Below are 26,153 nucleotides of genomic sequence, written 5' to 3' on the forward strand. Positions count from 1 at the left end.
TTTTCTTCTGCCTTCATCCCTCATTAGTGTGACAGGAACTGAAGAGTGACTGCTCTGCTCTCTGAGCAGGACGCAACGTGGGGTCACACGGAGACGTTCAGATGTCTGATCCACAGCCAGCCTCTCCGTCGGGGCTGATCTCCTCTCTAAGATTAAACTTTTACGAAACCACCCAATTAAAGCACAGACATTCTTCTAGATTGTAATTGCTATAAACGAGTCCAACTCTAGGTTCAAACACTGATAATGTTCTAATAGAGCAATACTTTCACCTGGAGGGAAGGAAGGTCATCGCTTTCACTTAGGGCATTTCATACAGTCTTCCCTCTTTATTGTTAAGAAAACTTCTAAAGATGATGATTTGGTACAAAGTGTCTCATCTAAGTCTCTGGTTTGATGTATGGTTCAAGGACATGATCTTGACAGAAACAAGACACTGGCCAATCAAGCATTTTTCATACCTAGATCTTTAAGATTTTTAAGTTAGTATGAGGGTAACTGAATATGGCCAAAGACTACAGAGATGTGAGACTCTATTTAAAAGTCTACGACGTATAAGACCCCTTCTTCCTAATACTTACTTAATATTTGCCTCCAGCATCAGTGATTGGTCTAATATGACATGACCTCTGGGGAAGTTCATACTGCTAGAGGTTCCTTTTCTTCTCCATTTCAGTTTGAGGGTGGGACACAGGACGATGCTGGAAAGCACACACCCTGAAGTCAGAGTCTGCATGCAAATCCCAGCTCTCGACCTTTTACTAGTATCTGCTTCTGGGCAGGTTTCTCGGTCTAAGCCTCAACCTAAAAACAGCAATGAGTGAGATGATGCAGGCAGGGCACACATCACCATGGCCGGTACAAAGCAAACGCTCAATGCGTGCCAAGCAAACCTTAAGAATCATAAGGAAAACGTCTCCAACTTTTCATCCCAGATGTAAAATACTTCATCCTACACATATTTAAGAAAAGAAAAAGGTAGCAACCAGATGCAATGAACTAAAAAAGGGTAATATAAAAAAAAATGCAGACAACCTTTTCAGCAAATAAAAAATTCATGTAATCATTCAGTGACATGCCTAAAAGTGAAAGGTCCAGAATAAGGCAACGAAATTAATCAGAGCCTACAGTGCCTTTGCCTGAAACATAAAATATCAACTCTGCGAGATGGATTTTGGGGAAAAGGCTAAACCAATCAGTCATGGTCTCTTCTTTGCAACTCCTGTAAGCAAAGCATTTTTGCCTTCATTTTAAGCTTCAATTACTAGAACTATTAACTCCTGGCCTTTTTCATTTCCTTCTCCTGGCAAATTATACATTAAATGTGAGATAACATAATTTGGAGATTACTAACTACATTTGCTAGGCTAGAGAATTCTAAACAATTCAGAATGTGAACTCCACATAGCATCTGATGGGGGCAAAAGATGGTCCCTTAGCGACTCATTGAATCAAAAGATTCTTAAGCAAAAGCTTCAGTTGTATTTCAAATGTGTTTTAGAAAACAGATTGTGTGGGGGTTGCCTGAGAGGTGGCAGGGACAATGGTTTTGTATTCTGGGAAAAAAGATCATTGTAAAACTGTCCCCATCTTTCTCTTTCAGAGTATACGAAAGGCAACTAGTCTCATAGCCAGACTATAACACTACCCTTCCCCACCAAAAAAAAATTTTTTTCACCCTTATAGGTAAAGAATACTCAAAATACTAAATACTAAAAGGATGTAACAGCTAGGCTGGAATTCACCAAAAGCAGTTAAGGGAATAAAATAGTTACGCGATTAGACAAATTCCCTTATTTGACCGCACTGCCACCAGAGAGGCGGAGGGCTCAGGGTCTGCTGCACAGACTCCGGAAGCCGGCAAAGACAACAAGAGTAAACACTGGGTGCATCTTGTGAAACTTGTCCTGAGTGCAGGCCACAGTTAGGCGATTCCAATCACATAAGAGCTGGATAGATATGGTCTGACAGGAAATGGGAGTTTCAACCTAAACAACTGTGAATTTTATGCTCCAATGTTTAAACTTCCTCTAAATGTTAAAGCTGACCGGGTTTCTCAAGTTTCCCTTCTGGGGAAGATTAGACCACAAATGACAGTTACAATATAACCGTACAAGTAACTACAAGCATCTGATGGCTAGTGGAGTAGCAAGCTACTAGATTTCAATCCTTTAAAGCTGATTTTAGTGAAATTAGCAGACTCAATTACAAAGGTACACTTGCATCACTAAATCAACAATGACTTGTCTATATTGCTTTATATACTGTGCTATCAGACATGTTTATATACATTATGGATGAATGCTATTTTACATATTCAGATGTTATGCCACCTTCTAAAGATATAACGTCACATCTATAGGTATATAACATTTTGAGAAGCGCTAGTCCAGTGAGTGCTAACTTGAAGGTTAGTATTTTAATCATTTATGCCCCAGAGATTCCAACACGACTTTCAATCACCTCATCCCAGCCTATTGTTCTGATGAGGTCCTTCTGCTGAAAAGGAGAGTAACTCACACAATTTTTCTTGGGTCTATTTCCTGAAAGTCGAAAAACCTTGTTGTTTAACTCACTGCCTAATATCAGGCCACGTCACAGGTCACTGGCAAGCCAGGGGATCATCCCTTTGTCTCAGGGGTGCCCTCCCAGCCGATGGGCTGTGTCCAGGAATATCGCGTTGTCACAGGGCACGGACACTCCTGCCCGAGGCCCATTCGCTGTACAGCACAAATACTTAACCACGCTGGGGGGACAGGCAGATGGTCTGGGGCCAAACCCCAACTCCCCCACTAGCTGTGTGAGCCTGGGCTATCATTTAACTGAACTTTAACTTCTTTTCCAACAGGAAAATAATAAGGCCAATGACATAGAATTCTTACGAAAAGTAACAAGTTAACGTGGTACAATGTCAGCACTGCACCTGACACAGAACTAGCATTTATTGAACACAAACATAGGTAGGTACAAATCTACACTTCAATACTTGTGTACAGATACACACATACACATGGATGTTTATGTATGTACTTCTGTAAAAATTTTCATATAAGGTAAGGATCTTCCCCATGTCCATAATACTGTCACGCTTTCTCTGTAGTCTGTGTTTTAGAAGATGCATTTTATTTTTAGGTGTTTGGAAAATACACACCTTAGTTTTATTCTTCGGGTACTTATTCTTCAAAGTAATCAACTTCTGCCTTTCTCATCACAAAGTTTAAATGAAAAGCAATGTTTAAGTTTTGCCATGTGACATGGGAAGTTTAATGTAGCTTTCTGAGCCCCTGCTGATATAAGAGTGTCTCCTGACACTTCGGTCCACGGATCTATCGTCTTGCTCCCTCACTTTTCTTTTTCTTTGCCTTTCCGTGTGAAATATAAGAAAGCCAGACCCGAAGTTCTCAAGTCACCATTTTTTTCCCTCAAAACTCTACTAGTATCTTATGGCATTTACATCTATAAAGGAGAAGGAAGCCTGAATTGTGTTCCTTGATACTTAAACAGGTATTGTGACTCGATGCTTTAATGATATTTTTATACTTAAAAACTTTTTTTGGCCAACATGCATCTAGAGGTGGCTTTCCATTGATTTCCTATGAATGAGGTGGAGGACACGTTCAAATGTGCACACAGGCATGCAAGGTTATTTTTATGATGTTGCTCTCTTTCACTTGATATGATTTCCTGTTTATCAGCACTTAAAATTCTCATGTTAGATCTTCGGTCCACGGATCTATCGTCTTGCTCCCTCACTTTTCTTTTTCTTTGCTTTCTGGAAGAGCCTCATCTACATTTCTTGTTCACAACACTAATTTTATTTTCAGCTGCATTAATTCTACTCCTTACTGTCTCTCATATGGATTTGAAGGTACTACTGAAATTTTAATTTCTTTACACTTTTTTAATGCTTTCACTCCCATTTCATCCCATCCTATCATTTTTTTTCAACTCATAAACATTTAACTACTTTCTGCCCTGCTTTCATTAGGGCCATGTCATTTTGAAGAAATCGTTGGTGGAGGTCTGCTCTTTCTTCAGATCTTCTATTTGATCCCCCTTTCCCTTTACGGAGCAACACTGCTCAGCGGGCTCAGCTGTACTTTTCCTGATCAGTGATCACTGTCGACCCAGAAATCGACCCAGACCTGGCGTTCGCTCTGAGCTGCCCCTGATCCGTCGGGTGCTGGCTTCAGACGTACAGTTGGGTGGCCAGTTAGGATGAACAGTTCTCAGCCCAACTCCCAAGTGCAGTTTTCATTCCAATGTAGTTTCGCTAGCCTGAAAGAAAACCTTCTTCTACCTTCACTGGCTGGCTTTCTGAGTCTGTGAATGATGGAGAACTCCATCAGTACTCAGACCCTCAGTCCGAACGGAGGTCCTTCTAACCCTTCCCCACCTCCAACGCTTTACTTTTGTGGGGGAAGATTCTCAGGACATGAACAGGAACAGCCCCTGTCCTACCACCCCAGCCTTGCCCGGTTATTTTCTGAGTTAGGATCTTCCACTGAATAAAAAAGCACCACTGGGGGAGATTAGAAAGAGGAAGGGAAGGGCATTCTGGGGATAGCTGCCTAGGCTCTTTCTGAATTACGGGCAGAGAGTTGCGGAGGACAGGACTCTGCCTCTCTATTTATAGGTGGTCAGAACTTACTCTGCCTATGTTTTTAAACCTGGTTCCGTTTAGTTTACTGTAGACATTTTCCCTGCTAGTTCTCATTTTTATAACTCTTGAGAATATAAAGTGTTTTTCTCTACCTTCTTAGGGACTCTAGTGGGAAGCCTCAAGAGGCTGTGTCAGGACCATCAGGCAGAGACCTTCTTAAATGAGGAAACTTTCAAATGTTTCAAGGGAAAAAAAACATAAGCAAAAATAAAAGCATCTAAGAGGTTTTGCCAGCACTCATCGCCTTTGAGACTATCTCTGTGCAATGTCACATTGTCCTTTTAAACACCCAGAAATAAAATTCACCTGTGCCTTTCACGTGCCCTCACCCACCCTCCTTGCCCTTGGAATTCTGGAAACAGAAACACAATGTTTATGTTATAAACTTGGCAGTGACTGACTTTCCTAAGAAATAAAGTTTGACATTCAAAGGAATTTAGCCATTTAGCCAGTCTTTAAAATGGCATTTACTGCTAACTCTGACAGAACTTAGGCTTAGGTTTAAGACTTCAGATTCATTTGAGTCAGTTTGGGATTTCTTGTAGTTATGGATTTCAAGTAGCCACTATCTACATGCCAAAACAGATAATTCTTATGCTGGACGTACTCAGCTTTCTGGCATTTAAATAGGTAATAACCAGCCTGCACTCCATTTCGATCAAAATGACATAATTATAAGACAGAAAGAAGAAAAACTGAAATTCAGGGAAACATGTGAGACAGACAGTAACTTTCTCCCAAATAACAGGCATGGAGGGCAAATCATTTATCAATGGTATGTAACTTCTGAGAATCTGATCAAGGTCTATTTCTTCCCAAAAAAACCCACATACACATACATATACCCAAAACTTTGTCTTAGTTTCATGGTCTCATCAGTCTTTTTGTAACTCAAACCTTTAATATATTTAACAGACATGAGAAAATGCTGTGAGTTGTATGTAAAACAAAGATAATTTGTTGTGTGGTTGTATGAATGTAACAGCCAATGAAACTTAAAAGATAAAACAAACATAATTAAAGACCACCCCAAAAGCTGAAACTATCTGGTTTCTTCAGTTACTGATAACTTCACAAAGGACTGCTTAACAAGATCCACACAGCTGCCTACTGGTAGGCTCCGAACCCTGGGAATGCCCTTTCTATGAAGTCCCCTTCTTTTTAAACATTTACAAAATCATTTGAGGTTTAGCTTCTTAATCTGGAAAATGATTATAACAATGCAATCTTTGCAGGGTGGATATAAGAATCAAATGAAAAATGTCTATGAAAAGCCTACCAGAAAGCTTGGCAAGCATAAGTCTGCAAATTTTATGGTCCTTTTCAAAAAAAAATTTTTTTTTTAAATTTTAAAGCCTTGGTGACATTTATTTTGTTAGTTTAAGGTACATTTTGAAAAAGGCATTTTCAACATTTAAATAACATCCATGGGCAAGTGTGGTATAAGGACTACACTCTATACTTCTGATATAGCCTAGCCAAATTCATTACATCTCATTCCTTGGTACTTAGCAGAAGATCAGTATTATTTAGCAATAAAGTCACCTTGTTCTAACCTTTTTGAATCCATCTTTCTCCTTCAACAATGGGAAATTTACTTTTTCGCTACCTAAAAAAGCAAGTTAGCAATGTTGTAAAATACTTTCAAATTATAAAGTGATGATACAAACATTCAACTCTGTTTCTACAATTAGGACACAGGGATAGAAAGATGTATTTCGAACGAACCGTTCACTGATAAAGCAGCAACATTCTTAAACATTAAAAATTACATTTAAAAATAGGATAAAAATAAACCTAGCGGTGTTTAATGCGGATTCACAGTAGACTGTCTTATTTACAACCTGAAGTAATTTTGAAAACTGAATTTGCCAAAAGCCAGCTACAAGCTGGGGCTGACTTTCTGTCACAGTGTCCATGGTACCATATGCCAAGTCGGAGGGCACTGTGGCGCTCTCCCTCCTCGAGGTAAAGCTTGGAAGATGAGGACGACCACCCCAACTATCTGGCCCATGTCACTACAAAGCTATGCGAATGTGTCACCTCTCAGGCACATACTCTGATACCTCTACCACATACATCTGAAGAGCTCTGAAGAAACGAATCTTCATAACCTGAATAGACAAATGTTAGAACCATCACCCTGTCTACCAGCCTTGGAGAATTTAACAAAAAACCCAGAAGACAAAGCCTTAGGAACTCTGAGCTCCTATCATGTCAACGCATTCAGTTACACCACAGAGACACGGTACAAGGCAGGCATTCCATGAATATCTCCCGATTCACTCGTGAACTGCAAGGTGTCAAACTGGAAGTCACAAACCCAGTTAGACGTCAGCGATTCCTGAGAGTCCGCCAGCAGAGCGAGAGCACAAATTCTCACACTGGTGGAATATATCTTAAGATCATACAGTACGCAGTTTCGCAAAATCTTGCTATTAATTTGGCACCTTTGTTAGCAATAATCCCATCTGATCTCACAGCCCAACCTCCACCTCAGATCTTGCGATGAGGTGGCATGAGCACATCTGCCCAACCATCCTAGCTTGTTTTTCCGACCTAAGTCCCTTCACTGCTTACCTTTCTTCTGCCTTCTGGGCTGAAGTACTGGGGAAACGCTACTAGTGACAACTTCAGTTTTCTGGATTATGTTTCTCAACAATTCTTATGAGTAGGAATACAGAAATTTTTACTGACCAAGTGTCAGCAAGATTAAAAGAAAAATACAGTCAAAAGTCAGAAGAGATAGTATTTCTTATTTTACAATTAGAGAATGTTAGGATTAGAGGGATTAAGGAATTTATAGGAAGCAGAGTAGAATTTCGACTCAAGTAATGTATCACAGAGATTTGTACTTCACTGATACCAACATCTCTGCTATCTTGAATATCACATTTGATCACCAAATTACAAACAGTCTCCTACAATACGGTTTAATAAATTCATAGTCAGAACTTCACTATGCATCAAACTGTGACAGGATAAAAGAATCTATAGGCACCATGTAATACACGCTACCAACTAGAAATAGGTGAGCAGATGAATGCCAACACCCCCAAGCAAGACAGTGTCCAGAAAAGGTATTCCTGAAAATGACAGCCATACTTTAGAGGGCATAGAGCCCCTGGGACAAAGTTCTGCATACATAATTAAACAGAAAGATCTGCTGCTTGTTTTTATTTTCAACTGCAAAGTTCTGTTTTATCAGATCATTTTTAAAATGTACAGTGCATGGGATTCTCACAGTAAAAACAAAATACTGTGGTCGTTTATAGAAATTAGTAAGGAAGAATAACACGCTTATAAAGTATTCTGACAGTATTCTGTTAAACTTGACATTTTAGGGAAATTATACCCAAGGAATTAAAATAAAGCCAACTGCTAGTACACTCTGACCTCCTCTATTAGATTCGTTTCAATGAAAGCCTAAGAACTGTTTTGGTACGGAACGCCATAAAATCTACCAAGACCTCAAAACATTAGATATAATCCATCATGCAATTATGCTTCTCATTTCTAGCTATCACACCAAGTTATTTTCTCCCTCTTCAGCCTTCAAACCAATTTTATGTCATTCCTCATGGAAATTTGTTCGCAACAAAGACACACATATATGCAACAGCCAGCTCTGCTGCTAACATCTGTTTTCTTTTACTAAGAAAAACATAGATATGTAAATGGCATCACGTATTTCGTATTCTTTTCTGCCAGAGGTACAAAATTCTCCCCTTTCTGGATGCTACTTAGCAGATGTTAGGCACGATTTGTTGTTAACTTTAAGAATTTCAATTGTTTGTTTTCTCAAACTCTGACTTACTGGAGAAGCGCTTATTAATCAGAATTTCTCCTGTTTTAGACAAAGATGCATTCACCTAGAAACCAGAGAAGACGGACGTCAAAGTTATCAAAGAATCTACTGACAACTAAACTAAAAAAGAAACATTTTCAAAATACAGAGTTCTACTTTTATGACAAGGAAAATTTTATTAGAACATCATCATTAGCTTGGTTGCTAGGAAACAAAATAGGCTCACTCCACTTAACAGAGATCCTGTTCAAATCAGAGGTGTGAAGGCTTTATTTAGGTAGTACAGATATGGACTTTGGACCCTTTACCCATTCTGGGGGGCGGAAAAAAGAGAACAGAGTGAAATGTCTAAAGCCAGAAGCCTTAATGAAATCATCTGAACATGTATCTCACCTAAAAAAATACAACCTGCGTATCATAGCTCTGTGATTCTAAATGACACGTGTCATGGTAACATGGCAGAAATCTTTTCCTCAAGGAATGTCTTACCTGTAACCTTGAACTTAACTGTCGCCAGCTCCAGGAAAGAAAAAATGAAGCCCTTCTGGTCAAATAACAGACTGGAGGAAGGAGGGAGGAATGTCTCCCTCTCTGGGAGTACCAAGAGGAACTCCCTACTCATCCCCCCTTAGGGTTTGCTTTTAATGCCTAACATGGCCAGCCAGGTCAGGCCAGAACTTTTCTTGCTAAAAAAAAAGCAAGAAAGAAAAGGAAAGAAATGAAAATCTTTTCTCTGTTTGTCAATTTCCTTCTCAACTAACCGTGGATATGCCAATTATTAACAAGGGTTACTTTCCTTTCTCTTCACATTTCTGGGGAGACAAAATAATTAAATTTAAAATTCACAGGAAAAATGTCTTAAGAATAGAAATGTTGGCACTCGAGCAGGAGAACTATAACACGTAACTTAATACAGGAGTAATTCCTTTTGGGATTTTAAGAGAAGTGGTTAAGCTCATCTGATTTTATCAAAAATAATTATCACATTTGTTTTCTCCAGACCTACTCTTTAATCAGTTATATTGATGATATCTTTTGGAAATGTATTTCATTTCATCTAAAAACACAGAGGTCAAACACTTAAATTTTTATATCTGGGTAAAAATCTCTAGCGTTCTGATTAATTTTTCCAGTGGGTCGTTAGAGGCAGGGTTCTAAGGCCTTGATCTTCAAATACCCTTTAACCAGACGTGCTTTCTCACAAAAGCAGCATGGTCAATGCAGAACCGGCAGTCAGCACCACAAGTCCGATGTCTCACCCCACACCATTCAGGGGAGCTCAACAGGACAAAACGTCACAGCAAAGTCTCACTTAAGTAGGAGAAAAGGTGAAGAACGTTATGACAAGGCAAAATCTCAATGAAAGCAGAACTCATAAAGGCAGGAATTTGTGAAGCAAAGCAAATTACTTTCACAGGTACTATGTGGGTGAGCAAGAGCTGTATGTTATGACCATGAGGCTCAGCAAAGGTGTGTAATTTGGGATCAGGTCACTATCTTCTGTGCCCCTGTACAGGGTCGTCAATTTATGTGATTTATTACAGTCTTGCTTTCTAGACGAGGAATGACATCCACGGAGGGGCACTCAGATGCTGAGTGTGAGAAATGTAAAAATCACTTGGCCAGGGAAACCTTGAAAACAAAGATAAGTTACAAGCTTTTTTCTTTTTCTGCTTAGAAAGAAATCTGATCAAAATTTAAAATAGGCCTCACCCAATGTGTGCTTTATGTTTTATATGTGGAACCAGCTGTGGGACTCACTGTCAGGGTCTGAAGTGGGGGCCGGTAAGGGGTGTGGGTGGGGGACGGACGTCAGTATGAACTCGGATCTGTGAGTGGTTTCTCAAGTTAGCAGATTCCAGTGTCCCAGACACATACTAACATGGTCACTTGTCTATACAATAAACTAGATTCTAGTCACTAGAATCCCACTAGTCTACATATCGTGCATTAGCATGACTTTAAGGAATAAATCGCAAAATACTGTCTCAAGAAATAGCCCCAGGAGACAGCTGACTATGAAAGAATGGAATGCATTTTCATTCCCCTATCCCTACATCTCCACCTTCCTCATCTGCTGTGTGCAGAGAAATAGGGACCGTGGTTGAATGGGGTTGTGGGTTTGGGAATGGAATGCCGGTGTCGGAAGAGCCTAACGCACAAAGAGCTAGAGTGCTGTGTTTCCACAGCATGGCTCCCCCTAAGGACCACGTGACAGCCACTCCGCAGGCCCTTCACCTGTGCGGAACACCGAGGAGGTTCTCTCCAAAGTAGATCAAACAGGGCTTCACGAGACTGTGGGAAAGTGTAACCTGTCACTCCTCTCGGTAATTTTAGCCCCCAGGCAAAGGGAAGGAGATGAAAGGAGGGGAGAGGGAATAAAACCTGTGCCTGAGGACACGTGCTGATCTTGACACATGTTCTAATCACTTTACTTAAGTGGCTGACAGAACCCACTATCAGCTTAACACGCTTTCCCACTAGCAGAACTACCTATCCTAAGCACTGGAGTAGAAAATAACAGTTTTGGAGACATAGTATGCAATGGTCAAGGCCAAAGATGCAAGATTCCTCAGATGTGAATGATGTGAAAACAAAGCTGTGATTTCTAACAACAGAACGGGCTGTTACAGCCTCGTGTGCCTGTCCGTGACATACAGAGTGCATGGCTCTCCTTTCAAGTCATCTGGGATGTGAAACATTTAGAGGAAGAACCTCAAAAGCAAGCCTGTATCCACTGAGAACCCATTGCACTGTTCTAGATACTTGGGATCATGGAGGAACAACCAAGAGCCCCACCATCATGGAGCCTACAATCTAGCAGAGGGAAGAAATAATAAATACTAACATGGGAAGTAAATTCTATAGCAGGTTAGATAATAAATGGTTTGCAAAAGCAGAGGGGCAGGTCACCATGTGAAGCAGGGTGAGCAGAGCCAGCCTCCATGAGGAGATGTGAGCAGAGGGGAGAGTAGGGTTGCCCAAGGGAAGTGTGAGGAAGAGCTGGCCAAGAGGAGGGAAGGAAGCACAGCCCTGAGGTGGGAGGGGGAAGCACACGCCATCAGAAGGCATGCTATCTCTCTCGAATCTTGACCTCATTTTTCATCGCTACTTCCCAGCACAAAACAGGGATGCAGTTCATGTTTACTGAATGACTTCGAAGCCGGTAAATGCAACAATGTCCAAAGAACAAATTCAATTCAATCGACAGACTGGGCTTCCTAAGAGACTTTATGCAAAATGTACCGGTGGAAGGTTTAGCAGATGCTCAAATGAGTTTCAAAAGCTCAATTTCACAGCTTTATTTCCAGGAACATTCAAGGAAAAGTGGAAAAGTGGGTTCTATTATGTAAGGAGGAATCCCTCGCACAGTCTACTTCTGGCCAGAGTCCAATCACAACTTTCTTTTAAGAAGAGAGAAGGCTGCAAGAGCAGGAGACAAGAACCACACAATTAGCACGCAGGCAGGAGTGAGCACCCTCTCTCTAACCCCTGCCCATTACGGGGGAGTGCCAACTCTCCCTGTGACACTATCTCAACAGGAGCCCTGCGTTTGATCCCAGGCCTGGAGGGTAACCTTCTAGGTAAAACAAAGTCAAACACTACAAACAGGTTAAATCAAGTGGGGGGGGGGGTTTAAAAAGAAAAAAGTGCTGAAAAATTCAATTACAGTAAGAAAAGAACGATCCTCTCTCGCTGTCCCACAATTTGTCACTGCAAAGGCTTCCAAATTAACATCCACATGGGCAAAAGAAACCAGAATCCCATGGTTTCAACGTATATGTTTGTCCTTATAACTACTTTCCTTATCAATGTGACATGCAACTAGGAGGAGCTACTGAATTCTCATTTCAGACAAATCCTATTTAAATGAGAACAGAAGACTAACATTTCTGGGAAATCTAATGTTTAGTACTACACTCCCCTCACGACCTCCCCATACTGCCTCTTCAACCTTTTAGTGACTCCTGATTTCTCATTTACATTTAGGCCCACTCTTGTCTAAGACCTGAATGCACATTATGATGGGTTTCTTTCCTAAATTCTGCTAAAAATTTTCAATTACTCGACCTTTTTGTGTGTTACAAAGAAAAAAGAAAAGGCTGTGAAAAATCTCCATTGTCACTACATCACATGAGAAAGCAAGCCTTGTAAAATAGTTTAGGACCTAAAAAGAGAAAAATCATTTTGCTTATAATGAAAGTTACACCTAATAGCAGTTACCAAATGCAATTTTGCTCAGAAATTATTTTTACAAAATCTGTGTCACTAATCTTGACAAGATGCCCCCTCTTCCACCTTTTAAGGAATCTTCTCTAATCCAACACAGATACTTGTAGGATTCTGTCATCTTTTGTATCCTGGGACAAATTAAATAATTTTTCCTTTTGAATCAGCCTACGTTAAGTGGTTTTTTTTTTTTAACTTCAAAAATAAACAGCCAAATTAAAGATATGTAGTTTGGTGGGGAAAAAACAACAATGTATACACCTTTAATCTGCTCAGTGAAATGCAATGGTTGACAAAACCTTATCTACGCAGTCGAGGTGTTCTGACTTACCTGCAAAGAAAAATTAACTTTTGCTTTTCAACTGCAGACATTATTTGGACATTATTTATAAAGTACGGTGTCATGTTTATCAAACAAGTATCTCTTTTGGCTCGGACAGGGGAGGGAAGGGCGTGTCCCTAAAGATTTTATTTATTTATTTGACAGAGAGAGGGAGAGCCAGCGAGAGAGGGAACACAAGCAGGGGGAGTGGGAGAGGAAGAAGCAGGCTCATAGCAGAGGAGCCTGATGTGGGGCTCGATCCCATAACGCCAGGATCACGCCCTGAACCGAAGGCAGACGCTTAACGACTGAGCCGCCCAGGCACCCCAGGAATGCTTGACTTCTACAGAATATTCTGTCGTATTATGACCCTGTGCTAAAAGGCAGCTCTTTCTCCTTGCATTCTGCTCCTTTATTCTCGTGTTACCTCATTCATATGTGCTGGGATAAGCCAACATTAAAGAAGGCGTAAGAGCGTCAGAATCCCTCCCAGAGATACACTGTAATGCCACACGCAGTTGTATTTAACATGCAGCTGCTGCGGTTGGGTGCACCTGTTTCAAACCTACCTTGCCAAACCTTTCTCAGTCTGAGAATTTAAAAAAAAAATTGTGAGAAAAAAAAAAGCTTGAAATTTACTAACGAGGAAATGAGTATTTAACAAAGGTCATAACAGCAAAGCTGAGCAAAGGGCTTGTCTCTGCATGACACTGAACAGCAGAAAAACCTTAAATGACCAGCTGTGCACAAAGCTCGAGTGTGGACCATCTCCAATAATAAACAAGGAGCGGGTTTTGAATCAAGGTGGTTTCCATTTAAGAAAAGCATTCAGTAACCCCCCCCACCCCGTGACAGCCAAGCACACTACAGGCAATAATGCTACGGATGACCCTGCCCCTCAAGGAAAAGAACTCCCTCTGCATCTACACTGAGTATGGGACTAGGCTTCAGCTTCAGCCAGAGTGTTTCTGGAGAGGAAACCAAGAGGGAGATACCAGGTTATAAAAACAATGCTTTCTTCTCTGCTGAGTTCTGTGGTCTCTTTATTGCTCTTGACATTTTTCCATACAAATCCAATTAATGTTGAATATACTGACTTATCCTCTACTTTCCCCAAATGATTATTGTAAATCCATTAGTATCAGTTACAAGAGTTAGAATGCACAGTGTTTAATTCCACAGCAACCATAATAACACGGTTTAAAGATGCTCACGAAACAGGTTCTCATATACCATCATCTCCGTCCGTTTACAATTCTCTACCCCACAAACACCAATTTCTAGTCCTGTAATGACTGACCAAGCTTTTATATACCATACATAAATTCAGATAAATTTGCCAAAATGAGTTCTTCCTCGAGTGTGACAGCCTGACACAAATCTCAGACTTTTCCTAAAAAAATAAAACAAAAATGCCATGAAGCAATCACTCATGAATACTGACCTTGCTGTTGTTCACCGTCTGCTTCAGCTTTCGAAGAACCTGGTGCAACAGGAAGGGGTCGAGGTGGTCGGGGCTTTGGTGTGGGAGGAGAGATTTTTTTCCTTCCGATATATTCAACATAAGTTCCCGGAAAGTCCCCTCTTTCCCCGGTGGTTTCATTATAACCATTTAACCAGCCAATTTCTTCAGGCCTGGCTTCCTGTCCATCACTGAATCCAAGAGCTACTAAGGACCCTTTATTCACAGTCAAGATATCACCCAAGTGCAAGTCAATATCTTCTTCTCGTTCCTTTTTGTAATCATACAGCGCTCGGTACTGGTAGCCCTCGGCACTCATGGTTGCGAGTCTGTGACCATGCAACAGAGGAGTCTGGTGACACGCTGCAGTCTGATCTTACGTTTCTATGGAAAGTGAATTCTGAGAGTATGTTAAGATTCCTAATATGTGCCCAGCAGAGGACAAAGGACAACTCTCCACAGGTTTAAGAGGAGAGGTGACTGAATGTCCGGCTGTCCATCTGTCCTCCATCAATGGTGTGACTGAAGACAGGGTGCCACTTCCTCTGCGGCCCACAGTCCTCCCACTGGCTTCCTTTTCAGCAGCTCGTCAACACTTGGCCTCCAGGCTGATTCTCGCAGCGAGGCCCAATCTTTTCTGACACTCTTGTCACACTGTCCATCTGGCGTCTGATTTGACTGTGTCACTCCACACGCGAGCTTCACCTAGCAAAGGAAAAACAAGACTTATGAATGAACATCACACTTTGCCATCTGTGTGAATTTGAATTTCTATTTCCATTCAACAAGTATTTAATCAATTTGGCATACACACACGGGCCAGTGCGCTATTGCTCAACATGATATATACAACAAAGATTAGTAAGACAGTCCCTGCCTTCCAAGAACATGAGGCAGGGGTGGGAGGTGTGCTGGCATGTGGCAATGTCTCTCAGATAAGCATGGTACACAAGGAACCATAACATTAGGTAAACAGCAGAAGACAGGCAGAGACGAAACACTGTTGGGTTCCACTGAGGGAGAGACCACATCTCACCGCAGGGATCTGCAGACAGAATGGAATGTGTGGCAGGATCTTAGGTACAGGTGTGACTAAGCGAATGTCGTATTCTGGGAAGAGCTAGAACAGGCAGTCCAAAGCGTCGGAAGCCAAAGAGGGAGCACTGGAACTGGATTAGAAAGACAGGGAGGGGTTATATGACATGATACACGCCTGCACTGAGCTCGGGAATACTGTGGTCTAACTTCGGGAGCCACCAAAAGCGCTTGGAGAAAGGGGAGCAACAATGAGAGATGCACTGGAAGAATCTCAGTCTACCTATGGTAAATGGCACGGACTGGCAGGGGGACAGAGGGGTGAAGATGAAAGCTCTAGGACAGTGGTGCGGGCAAAGGCCCTGAGGGCATGAACCAAGACAGCATCAGAAGATACGGAAGGGGAGGAATGAAGCAAGAGACCCTGCAGAGAAAGCAGGAGTGGATGTGGTGATGCCTGAATCAGAGTCAAGACGGAACAGGAGCAGATGGCCAAACCCAAGTTAATTCCAGTGGGCTTTAGGGGGTGCTGGGCATACAACTGTTAGTGTGGTGGGGGATAGAGGGAACCCACCACAGATCTGATCAGCTGCAAGTAAGGCAAGGCTGAACTCAATGGAATGGAGGAACTCCCAAGGAAAAAATATCGAAGGTTAAAAAAATGATCTATGGATCAAACACTGAGGTTCACTGAATGCAACCTTAAAAGCAGAGTCAAGGTTTGGAGACAAGCTAAGTCCGGGAAACAATGCATAAGAGGATTTGGGTGGGACAAGGTGATCCCTAAGACCAAATCCTGCAGGGGCCTCCAGCAGGGGGAAAGTGAGGCAAGGCTAAGTAACCCGGGGCTCTGCCCATCACCACGTCATCACTGACTTCTGAGAAAGCAGACTCCAGTCTAGAGACACTGAGGACAGTCACTAGAATTGAAGGAGTTAAGATAATGAAGAGGAAGTAGAAACGGCTGCCAGAGATTACCCTGGGAAGATAGCCTGGTGTAGGGGGAAACGAACGGTGCAAGTTTTTTTGTTTTTTTTTTCTTTTTTTTTCTTTTAACACAGTGGAGGCGGAGAAATTAAGGACTCGAGAGGGAAAGTCAGCACGTGGCCTGCCAACAGCACAGGGCGCTCGGGTACACAACACTAAACTCCGGTCACTTCTCAGCACTATCTTTATCATATAGGATAAAAGCAACTTCAAGGTTTCAGTTAAGCTGGCCGAGTAGCAAAGCAATAAACGAGAGCCACAAAACATCAGTGAGCTCTATCAAAGAGAGCTTCGTGTGTTTTAACAGGGGGCCACTTGAGAGGTTTAGTATTACAGGAACTCGTCAGTATATGCATCTTAATACGCAAAATCCAATCACAGCTCATGATGCTGGTATTCAGAAGTGTCAAGTATTCAACTTTACGAGGTTAGAGCCTCTTAGTGGTAGTACAATAACACTCTTAGGAGAGTTAACATTACAAGAAGCAAAAACAAACACTGGAAACCTCTGAGCAGTCAGAATATTAATTTGAGAGAGTATTCTAACTTTGTATGTCAGTCATCAGATTAAAAAAACAACAACACAAAACTTCAGCAACCAGCAGGATGTATTAGAAAAATAAACTAGATTATCTTTGAAGACAACCTCTCCTTTTGATGTATCCAGAATCAAATTAAATATTCACTGCAGAAATTCACACAAAAATGTAGGACTAGCAAATCTCATTTTTAGTACTAATGTACTCTGTACAAATGAGACACAGAACTCTAAAGAACACGAGCATTTACATATCCCTAAATGCCTGGAAACCAGGCAACATGCCTAAGAATAATTTAATTCCTCCAAATCTGCCTTGAAATTTTTGTTAGCTTTTCCTGGCAATGTAGGTCTTTTTGGGGGAAAAAAAATCCTCAACTAGTATGTTGGATAGATCTTTCCACCAGCTGCTGCCTATGGCTTGTTCTATTTCAACAACCCCGTGGGCCAGTTTGGTGAGATTCTCAACAGAATGGGTAATATAATATCTACCTTCTCGCCCTCCCGCCCTCCCTCCCTCCCTCCCTGTCTCTCTCTCTTCATCACTCTCTCCCCCACACAGCCCTCAGCCACCACCAGGCCCCTGATCACAGAACACCTAGGCAGAAATGCATGTTCCTAAACAGGGGACACCATACTAAGAAGAGGCCCCATATCTGATCAAGGTTTTACCAACCCAAAAACTGTGCATATGTTAGCCTGAGGATAAATCCTTGCAAGGAGAAAAAGAACCCAGAGGAACCTGATGACCGAGAAGAGCAATCCCCAACCCAGGCGCCGAAGACCTAGATGTCTCTACTAATTCCTGTCCCTCGCCGTTTTTAAAAGGAGAACCTTACTTTCTGTGTGAGAAGAATATTGCGCAGAATTCTGGGCCTTCACCTGATTTAAAAACAAAACAAAACAAAAAACCAAAACCCAAAACCCAACAAAAAACCCTCATCTTCTATGACACTAGGGTTATAAGAACAAACCATTCCTGTCTTCTGGGACTCCACCACGTCAAGGCCAGGAAGATCAATCCAAACAATTCAAGGTTGGCCAAAGTCAGCGCCAACTAAGAGGCTGGACAGCAACCTTGTAAGAGAAGAGGGAGCACTGACTCGTCACCTGGGCGGCAACTGGGTAGCGTCCTGTGGCACAGTGCGTGGCGGCCTTGGCCAGGGAGAAGGGGCAGGCACCTGGACCACGATGCAGGCTGCAGACTTCCTGACGGCCACGCCCATTTCGATGACTGTCCCTGTCATCGTGGTCACCATCTACCTCTTCCTGGGAACTGCGTGTGCACCAGCTCACTCAACCACTGCCATCTAATGCTCGTTAGGGGCTACACAAGCATCAACACGTTCACTACTCAGCATAACCCGGAGGCAGCACTATCAACACCCTCACTTTACAGAGGACGAAACTGAGGTACAGAGAATTGAATACCTTGGCCACGGTAACACTCAGCAACTGGGAGGTGGAATTACAGCTCACATTTAAGCAGTCTGGCTCCAGGGCCATGACTTGACACCACTAGAACCCACTGCCCAAATTCAACTTGCTTTGATGACCGAGGACAGCCCAGGTGTGTCCACAGGGTCAAGGATGCTGATTCTCTGCCGGCACATTCTGACCCCTCAGATGAACCCTGAATGTCTGCTTTTTATTGACCCTCTGTGACGGTGGCCTCACTGATAGCGTTTGTGGCTCTTTTACAAACACGCCTGCCCAAAAAAGCCACGACGACTTGGCAGCAGTTCCATCAAGTTCGGGACCAAGTTTCTTGGACAATGCAAATTTTCTTTCCAAGAGACTTCAGTAAATGCATCCTTGCCAAAGAAGTCTATAAACTCGTGAATGAGAGAATACTGGGTACATCACTTCTGGAATCCTGCCCACTTCTGCTCTACGAGCTGAAGCTTCTGCCACCTGTATCCCTCTTGGCATCTATGCCCCCTATGGATATCCCAGGCCCTTGATTACACGATTTCTAACAACTCAGCTCCTCCCTAGGGGAATATGTAGAGCATTAACCCATAGTCACAAGAACTATCCTATCCAGACAACTGGCAAGTTCTTTTTTCTCTTATACTCACGTTCTCCCCAGGACCACAGAAGACTCAGCAACCTGAAACATTGGCAATACCTGTGTGATGTAACCCTCCCAGGATCAATTTGGAGCCCGAACTACCCACATAGACAGGATATATGCTGCCCAGATTCACAAGATTATGCCTCCAATCTCTTTGGCTACATTCACCGGTCCAACGAACTATTTCCATCTAGCTCCAACATAATTGTTAACACAGTAAAGGTTTTATAGGTGGGTAATACCCACCTATCCATAATTTAATGTTTTCAAATAAGCAATGCAATCTTATGATTTAAGCTCCAAGCTAGTGCATACGTAAGTTATAGTAACAAAAGATATAAAGGAATTTTATAAACAAACAACTAACTTATTCTTACGTAATACTGCATGCAACAGTTCCAAATTTCTTTAATGGTAATTACTGTGTTCCAGTCTTTCAATCCTTTTAAAGACTGCCTGCCTGCAACACACCATTAATCAATGTGTATTTTCTCTCTCTGCCACGATACCGTGCCATTCCTATTTTGTTTCTCAAAATAAAATGTGTCTGATGCCTGACAATCAGGAACCCATGACTTCTTAATGTAGAAAGGCCTGAATGCAAACTTTCAGCTTAACCCTCTAACCCGCAGGCATTCTGGCAAAGAACCAAACAAAAATCTTTGAAAAGTCCTTTGACTTTGCTGACTTACTCATTCCCCCTTTACAAAGGACAAGGATTTAGCAAACTTGGTGGAGAGACAGGAATAGAGGATATTTTTAAGTAACTTGAAATAAATCAGGAATAGGCTCCAATCCTATGATTCTATCCTGTGATTCAATGAGCAGTTTCACACTGGGTCCCAGCACACAGTGGGTCTTCACCTCGGCTGCAGGTGATGGAGGGTTCCTGGGTTGGCAGCCTACACTTCCTGCATTCCATCTCTCCATCCTCCCTGGGCTAGTTCTGAGCCTAGGGCAAGCTCCCAACCTAAATTCACAGTCTTTTTAAAAAGACAAATCATCATTTAAAAATCTCTTCACCTGTCCAATAGAACATCCTGGAAATCATAAAAATCAAAGTTAGAGCGAAGTTAGATTAAGCCTAAACTAACAGTTATCAGATATCCCCACTCATTTTCAAACCAACCAGAATGTGTTGTGGGCTGCGATGCTCAGTGCTGCGTCCACACTGTGGGCAAGCAGGGTGTCTAACGCAAGACTCTGGCCTGCAGCCCTTCTGAGGCTGGAGGAGCAGTGGGGATGGGCGGGGTACGGGACAAGCCCAGATGAAACAACTAGGACGCAGGACTCTCCAGAGGCAAAGTGATGACACCAGCCAGAAGGCCTCAGGCGGCAGAGAAGAGAGGCCCAGGCCCAGCTGGAGTCCTGACCAGGAGGCTGGCAGAAAGATGCTGGTGCTCCTGCTGCGGGGCCTGAGAAACACACCCCACCACCCAGGCAAGGCTGTGGGGTTGACTCTTCCAGTTCGTGGGGCTGACCATTCCAGTTCTCTGCACCATCACGGGGAAGAGGCCGGAGGAAACGGCGGTGGAACGAGAGGACTGAAGGAGATGATCTGAACCCTCTCCTCTCATGAAAATACAATGGTATTTTGCGAAAGTCTTAACGAGAAGATTAGTATAAGCACTGAGCTTCAGACACAGACAGCTGTCCCCATCACTGTCTGGATTTTTAACCTTGGGCAAGTTACTCAGATCTCTCTGTGGCACAATTTTATCATCTGTGAGACAGATACAATAAGCAAACTTACACCTCCCGGGGTTACTATGAGAATTAAATGAAATTACATATATAAAGTACTTAGCTCCGTGCCCGATAATTAGAACTTAATATAACATAGTGTTTACTACAGGCTAGGCACAGCTCCTAGAGTTTTGCATAGATCAACTCACTGAACCCTTACAACCATCCTAGATACAATTACTGTCCCCATCTTACAGATGAGAAAACAAGCACAGAAAAGTTAAATGATTTGTTTGATGTTACACAGCTAGTAAATTGCAGCTATGTTATTACTGCTACCATTACTACTATTATTACTACTAGTATTCAACGTCCCTTACTGCCATTTATACAATTCTTATTTGAAACAGGAATATTTGCTAGGAGTTTTTGTTTGCACTGCTTCTAAAGGCTTGTAAACTCCTGTAAAGGAACCCTCAAGATAGCCTGAAATAAAACTCTCTGCTATCCCTTTAACTCCTTTTCAGAGTAAAGTAGACACAAAAAGGCTGCCTGTGGACTTTGCCCACCTAGTTCTCTCCCTGCCTGAGGGAGAGGGGTGGCTCTGGAGGTCCGGGCAAAAGAGACCTGGGAGGGGCCAAGACTCCTCTACAACAGGGTTTGGTGGCTGGCTCCGTAGCTTCCCTCAAAGAGGAGAGTCCTCTAGAGACTAAAGGTAGCTAGCTGCGTCCTGAGGTTTCAGCCCTAGCTCCCCCAGGGGAATGAGTCCAGGGTCTGGACCACTGGGGTCCAGCTAGGAAGGGGAGGGGCAAGGCATGCCTGACCAGGAACCTCGCTTTATTAACTCACTCTTGCACGCCATGGAGTTTCCTCACACTTGGGTACTCTCTGGAGTGATCCTTAACCTGAAAACTATTTTGACTACAGGTGCCTGTGGGTATGTATTTGATTTACTTTAAGGAAAACAATGCTGGGAAGATAAAATCTCCAAAGATGTTTTTATAGCAGGATTTTTTCTTTTCCAGCAAAAACTATGCTATGCTCATTATACACTTGGGGGGGGGGGAAACCCAACCCAACTAACATAAGCCAAACAGACAAGTTTATGAGTAATTACGTAGTCTATGTCTCAGTTCATTTGGCATAATGCACATGAAATGGCCTTTAATCGCCATTCTTTTAGGCAAGTAATTCCAATAAGAGAGTTGGCTGAAGCACAGCAAGAAATTACATTAGGATGGAGGTGGAAAAGACAAAGAAAAAAGAGCAATAAATAACGTGAATATTTTAAAAATCACTTACAACCTAAGTTTTTGATTAAAAACGGTTATAAAATTTATATTGTCCCTTCTAAGGTAAAAAACTAAATTGATAAGCCTTTCCTTCCACTGACGAGTAACCTCATTTTCTGAGAACTTCACTAAGAGGCTCAATTCTCTTGAGTTGACTGGCAAATCTCTGTGCCCTCCAAAACAGAGATATTTGTGGGGAGTCCGTCTAAAATGTATAATGTACAGAAAAAAGCACTTTCCATTTTCTTCTGCACGGTGTATACCCACAGGTGAGAGAATTAAAAGCAAAACCCCAAATGCAACCACTATCTCAGCTTTTTATCACCTACCTGACCATAAAATCAGTTTCTTTACATCTGCTCATTCACCATCTCTTTATTCAATAAAACGCATTTTGGAAATCACACAATGCAAACACAACAAAAGATGAACTGAAATTGTCCCTGTCTTCACGAGCAAGTAGACAATCTTTCAGAATGGATGCCTTTTTAGAACATGACCCGTGAACTAAGAGAAAAGGGAATTCTGACCAACAAACTACCTTAAAAATTACATGGCATTCATGGAAAAATTTAATTAAAACATATGGTCATTTTTAACAACACAAGATTTGGGTAGGTGGTGTACGTTTGCATTTAAGATACAAAGCCCTTCAAAAATTGCCTGAGGTCCAAGTGGCAATTCCGCAAGATGAATACATACTACCAGCACCACTACCAACAACCAAAACATGTATTAATTATAACTTACTGGACCACTGCTGTTCCCCAAAACTAACTTTTTATGCTGTGGGGATTTCCTGATCTTTATAAATTCCAAAAAAAAAAAATAGCTAAGCAAAGACAATATAATTAACTGATGGGAAGTGAAGTGCTTTTTCACACTATCAGCATCACGCATGTGGAAGGACACAGTGATAACATCATTTTACAAAAGCAGATAAAACAGGGGATAGACATTATGTATGCTACAGTTCTGTTATGCAACTGACAAGAACAGGTCCCAAACCAAGATGGAAGTTAAAAAGCAAAAGCACGTCACACTTTGAAATATGAGATACACAGATCTTCCTTCCAATCACAAAAACCTATACACTGTTATGAAAAAAGTATGACTACTACCTACCTGCAACGGGCATATAAAAACTGAAGAGGCCAGCAATGACATAATCCAGCAATTCTGCAAGGCAGGTAAGTCTCCTCCACTGACCTTTCCGGTTTAAAGCTTGATTCTGAACCAAACGCATCTTCTCAAACTTTAGAGGGACACTGCCTCCCCCAAACTACCTTTAGGGTATTTTCTTTGCAACAACCAGAACACTTGCTTCCCAAAATTTAAGCAACTTCTGTTTCTAAGAAACTACCCTCTACTGATTTGAACTGTTTATTTCAAGAACAGTGTGATCTATCAAAAACCTGTAATGGCGGGTGGGGGGTTCTTTTTTAAAGATAAAAACTATTTGTGGCCTTCTCTGCAGAATTCACCAAATTCTCTGTGATTTGCACCTTGGAGATCCATTACTTTAACAGTGTGCCTCAGAAATGAACCTGTCTCCTCCTATCTTTTCTGGCTAATACGTACCCATCTTTAAAGTTGCAAAACGTGACCCAAGCTAATGAAACATTAAAATACAATTCAGCATAAATGCCTGGGTCAATAAGCTCTGTGAATGTCCCGCCTAACAACTAAAACTTGAACCTCATTACACTGAAATGACAATCTTAATGCTGCACTCAAAACCCGGAACTGCTTTATCCAGTCGTACTTCGCACTGAATGACAAAGAGAAAAAGAACAGAACAGAAAAACAAAAGAAAAAAAAGTGTCGCTTCCAAAGTCATAAAAAGCCCCAAATAAAAAGTATACTCATACTCGGATACCAACAGTGCTGCAGCTCCACCAGGGATTAACGGTGGAAGTGAGACCTTTTGGATATTAATAGCACTCAGGGAAGCATAAGAAATTCCCCAAATCCAGTTCACACGCTTTCTGCATTCAACATGTAACAGCCATTCCACTCACACCCTTATATTTCATGCTCGAATTCTGGTTACCAAAGTTATGTATCTGTACAGGAGTGGCTGGCCTGAGCTTTTCAGTTCTCTTTGTCTTGTGATCTGCGGGGCAGTTTCTGCTCTTGGGAAGTGAGTATCAGAGCTGTGGTTGCCAGACAATTCCCCACGATATTTTAGCTCAGGCTTGCCATACTCTTGCTTTCCCTAGCCGGCTCCATATTGCTGGGCAGGTCCCTCCAGTCTCGCCCCGCGCTACAAAAAGCTGGATTTCCGCACTGTTCGAGGACCCCATTAAATATGCCTCCAACAACCTGTCCAGGCCCAGCTGGCACTAGACGCCTCTAGGGCCCCAGCGACCAGCCGCCCCGAGGCGCACTTCCCCCACCCCGGAAGAGAAGGAAGGCAAACTTCGGAGGGCGGGGGCTCGGGGCGAGCTCCGGGGACCACCGCCGCCCCACCCGCTCGGGGGAACGGCCCGAGCAGCGACCCTGGTTGCAGCTGGAGGAGGCGGGGGGAAGCTGCGCTCCTTCCCGCTAACTTAAAGGCAATGGTCTGGGCGCTCTCCTCCGGTGAAGGACCCCGGAAAACTGCAACAAGGCGACAGTAAGGACCCTCAGAAGTGTGCGGTAACGAAGGGGTGGGGACAAGCCCGAGATCGCCTGCAATTCGGGGGACGAATGAGTCCAGCAGCGTGCAGAGCCAGCTCGTTAGAGGACCGGGGAAAGGGGAGCTCGGAAGCTGCCAGAGCTCGCAGGACGCTGGCCGAGAACCCGCGATGCCGGCGGCCGGCCCGCTTTCCCCCGGCTCGGCTCTGCAGAAGCGGCTGCTGGTGACAGGAAGAGAACGGCGGCAGCCGCGCGCGCACGCACTGCCTCCCCCTCCCGGGCACACACACACACCCGGACCCGCTGCCGCCGCCTACCTCCCCCGCCGGCCGGCTTCCTTCCTCTGCGGGGCCCAGGCTGCAGCGGCGGCCTCCGACGCGCCTCTGACCCGGCCCCGACCCGCCCGCCGTTCCCGATCCGAGCTCGGCGCCTCCAACCCGCTAGCCCGCCGCCCTCGTCGCGACCGCCGCTTCCTCCAACTCCGCTCCAGCTGCTCGCGACTCCTCTCCGTCAGCCCGCAGCTCCAGCGCCGGGTCCCGGCCCCGCCTCCGGCCCGGCCCAGAGCGCCCCGCCCCCGAGCACGCGCCAACCAGCGCGCGCGTCTCCGCCCCTCTCCGCTGGCGCCGCGCCCTCCGCCGCTGCCACTCACTGTGCCGGCCCGCGAGCCGTGCGGCCGGAGGGGCGGAGCTCCAGCTCTGCGGACCCTTCCTGCCGCCGGGCTGGCCTTCCGCCCCCGGCAGCGGGGATGCCCCGGGCCGCCTGGCCGCGCGCTACCTCCGCGGTGGAGCGCTTTGCCTCTGCGCCCACCCGCGGCATATGCAGCCGCGGGTGTCTCCGGGACCAGAGGCGGTGGGGCTGGGAAAGGTGGAGGACGAGTTCAGACTCAGAGGCCACGTCTCTAATCGGAGTGTCTGGAGACGAACCCCAGCCTTCTTCGAGCCCCCTGCGCCCAAGCGGATACCAGGGGCGGGGAGCACTCCGATTCCAGGGCTCGTCTAGGCGGGGAAGCCCTGCAATTCCCAGCCTCGCCAGCACGGCCACCGGAGTGGGCGGAAAAACCACGCCACCCGCGTGGCACCCGGGGGTGAACGAAGGGTGAAAGGGTGAGCCGGAGGGGCTAGTGCCCGCAGCCTGCCGCGAGCTCCAGCAGCCTGGCACCACCGCCACCGGGAGCCAGGCGGGCCAGCGAAAAGGAAAGAGAGTTTGATAAGGAGGGCGCACGCTGACTAATCCCTTCCAGTCTTTGCATCGCGGATTAAATGTAGGTCGCTCAGGCGGAGCCCCTCTCCTTGCTCAGGGTGTCGGGAGTGGAAACTCACGTGAATAAGACGGTCCTGTAAATTCGCCTTCAAATGCAGATTCTTCCACTAAGAATCATTACTAAGTTGCTCAAAAAAAAAATCTGATATTGATTCGGACCTTCCAATGCGGGTA

At 43.8% G+C, this 26,153-nt stretch overlaps 2 protein-coding genes across 3 annotated transcripts in view; one reads left to right on the forward strand and one right to left on the reverse strand.

Moving 5' to 3' along the window:
• The window catches only part of PIK3R1 (phosphoinositide-3-kinase regulatory subunit 1), an 82,458-nt gene extending 57,221 nt beyond the window's left edge, over nt 1-25,237 (reverse strand). Inside the window, exons 1-2 of one of the 2 annotated variants that reach the window (XM_040622212.1) lie at nt 25,037-25,237; nt 14,468-15,190 (exon numbers count right to left, since the gene is read on the reverse strand). In XM_040622212.1, coding sequence (XP_040478146.1) covers nt 14,468-14,804 — 337 coding nt within the window. In that variant the 5' untranslated portion in view covers nt 14,805-15,190; nt 25,037-25,237. The remainder of the gene's footprint in view (nt 1-14,467; nt 15,191-25,036) is intronic. The other variant, XM_040622213.1, reaches the window with a different exon arrangement.
• LOC121100788 (translation initiation factor IF-2-like) lies at nt 24,890-25,621 on the forward strand. Its single transcript, XM_040622693.1, has one exon. It carries the CDS (start codon nt 24,890-24,892, stop codon nt 25,619-25,621), a length of 732 nt encoding a protein of 243 aa, XP_040478627.1.
• Nucleotides 25,622-26,153: the final 532 nt, after the last annotated feature.

The sequence above is a fragment of the Ursus maritimus genome, unplaced genomic scaffold (genome assembly GCF_017311325.1).
Source record: "Ursus maritimus isolate PB19 unplaced genomic scaffold, ASM1731132v1 scaffold_5, whole genome shotgun sequence".
In the NCBI taxonomy this organism is placed as follows: Eukaryota; Metazoa; Chordata; class Mammalia; order Carnivora; family Ursidae; genus Ursus; species Ursus maritimus.

Bases quoted from the DNA above. Each gene is read 5' to 3' on its own strand.
- LOC121100788 (XM_040622693.1), top strand. From the start codon at position 24,890: ATGCCGGCGGCCGGCCCGCTTTCCCCCGGCTCGGCTCTGCAGAAGCGG.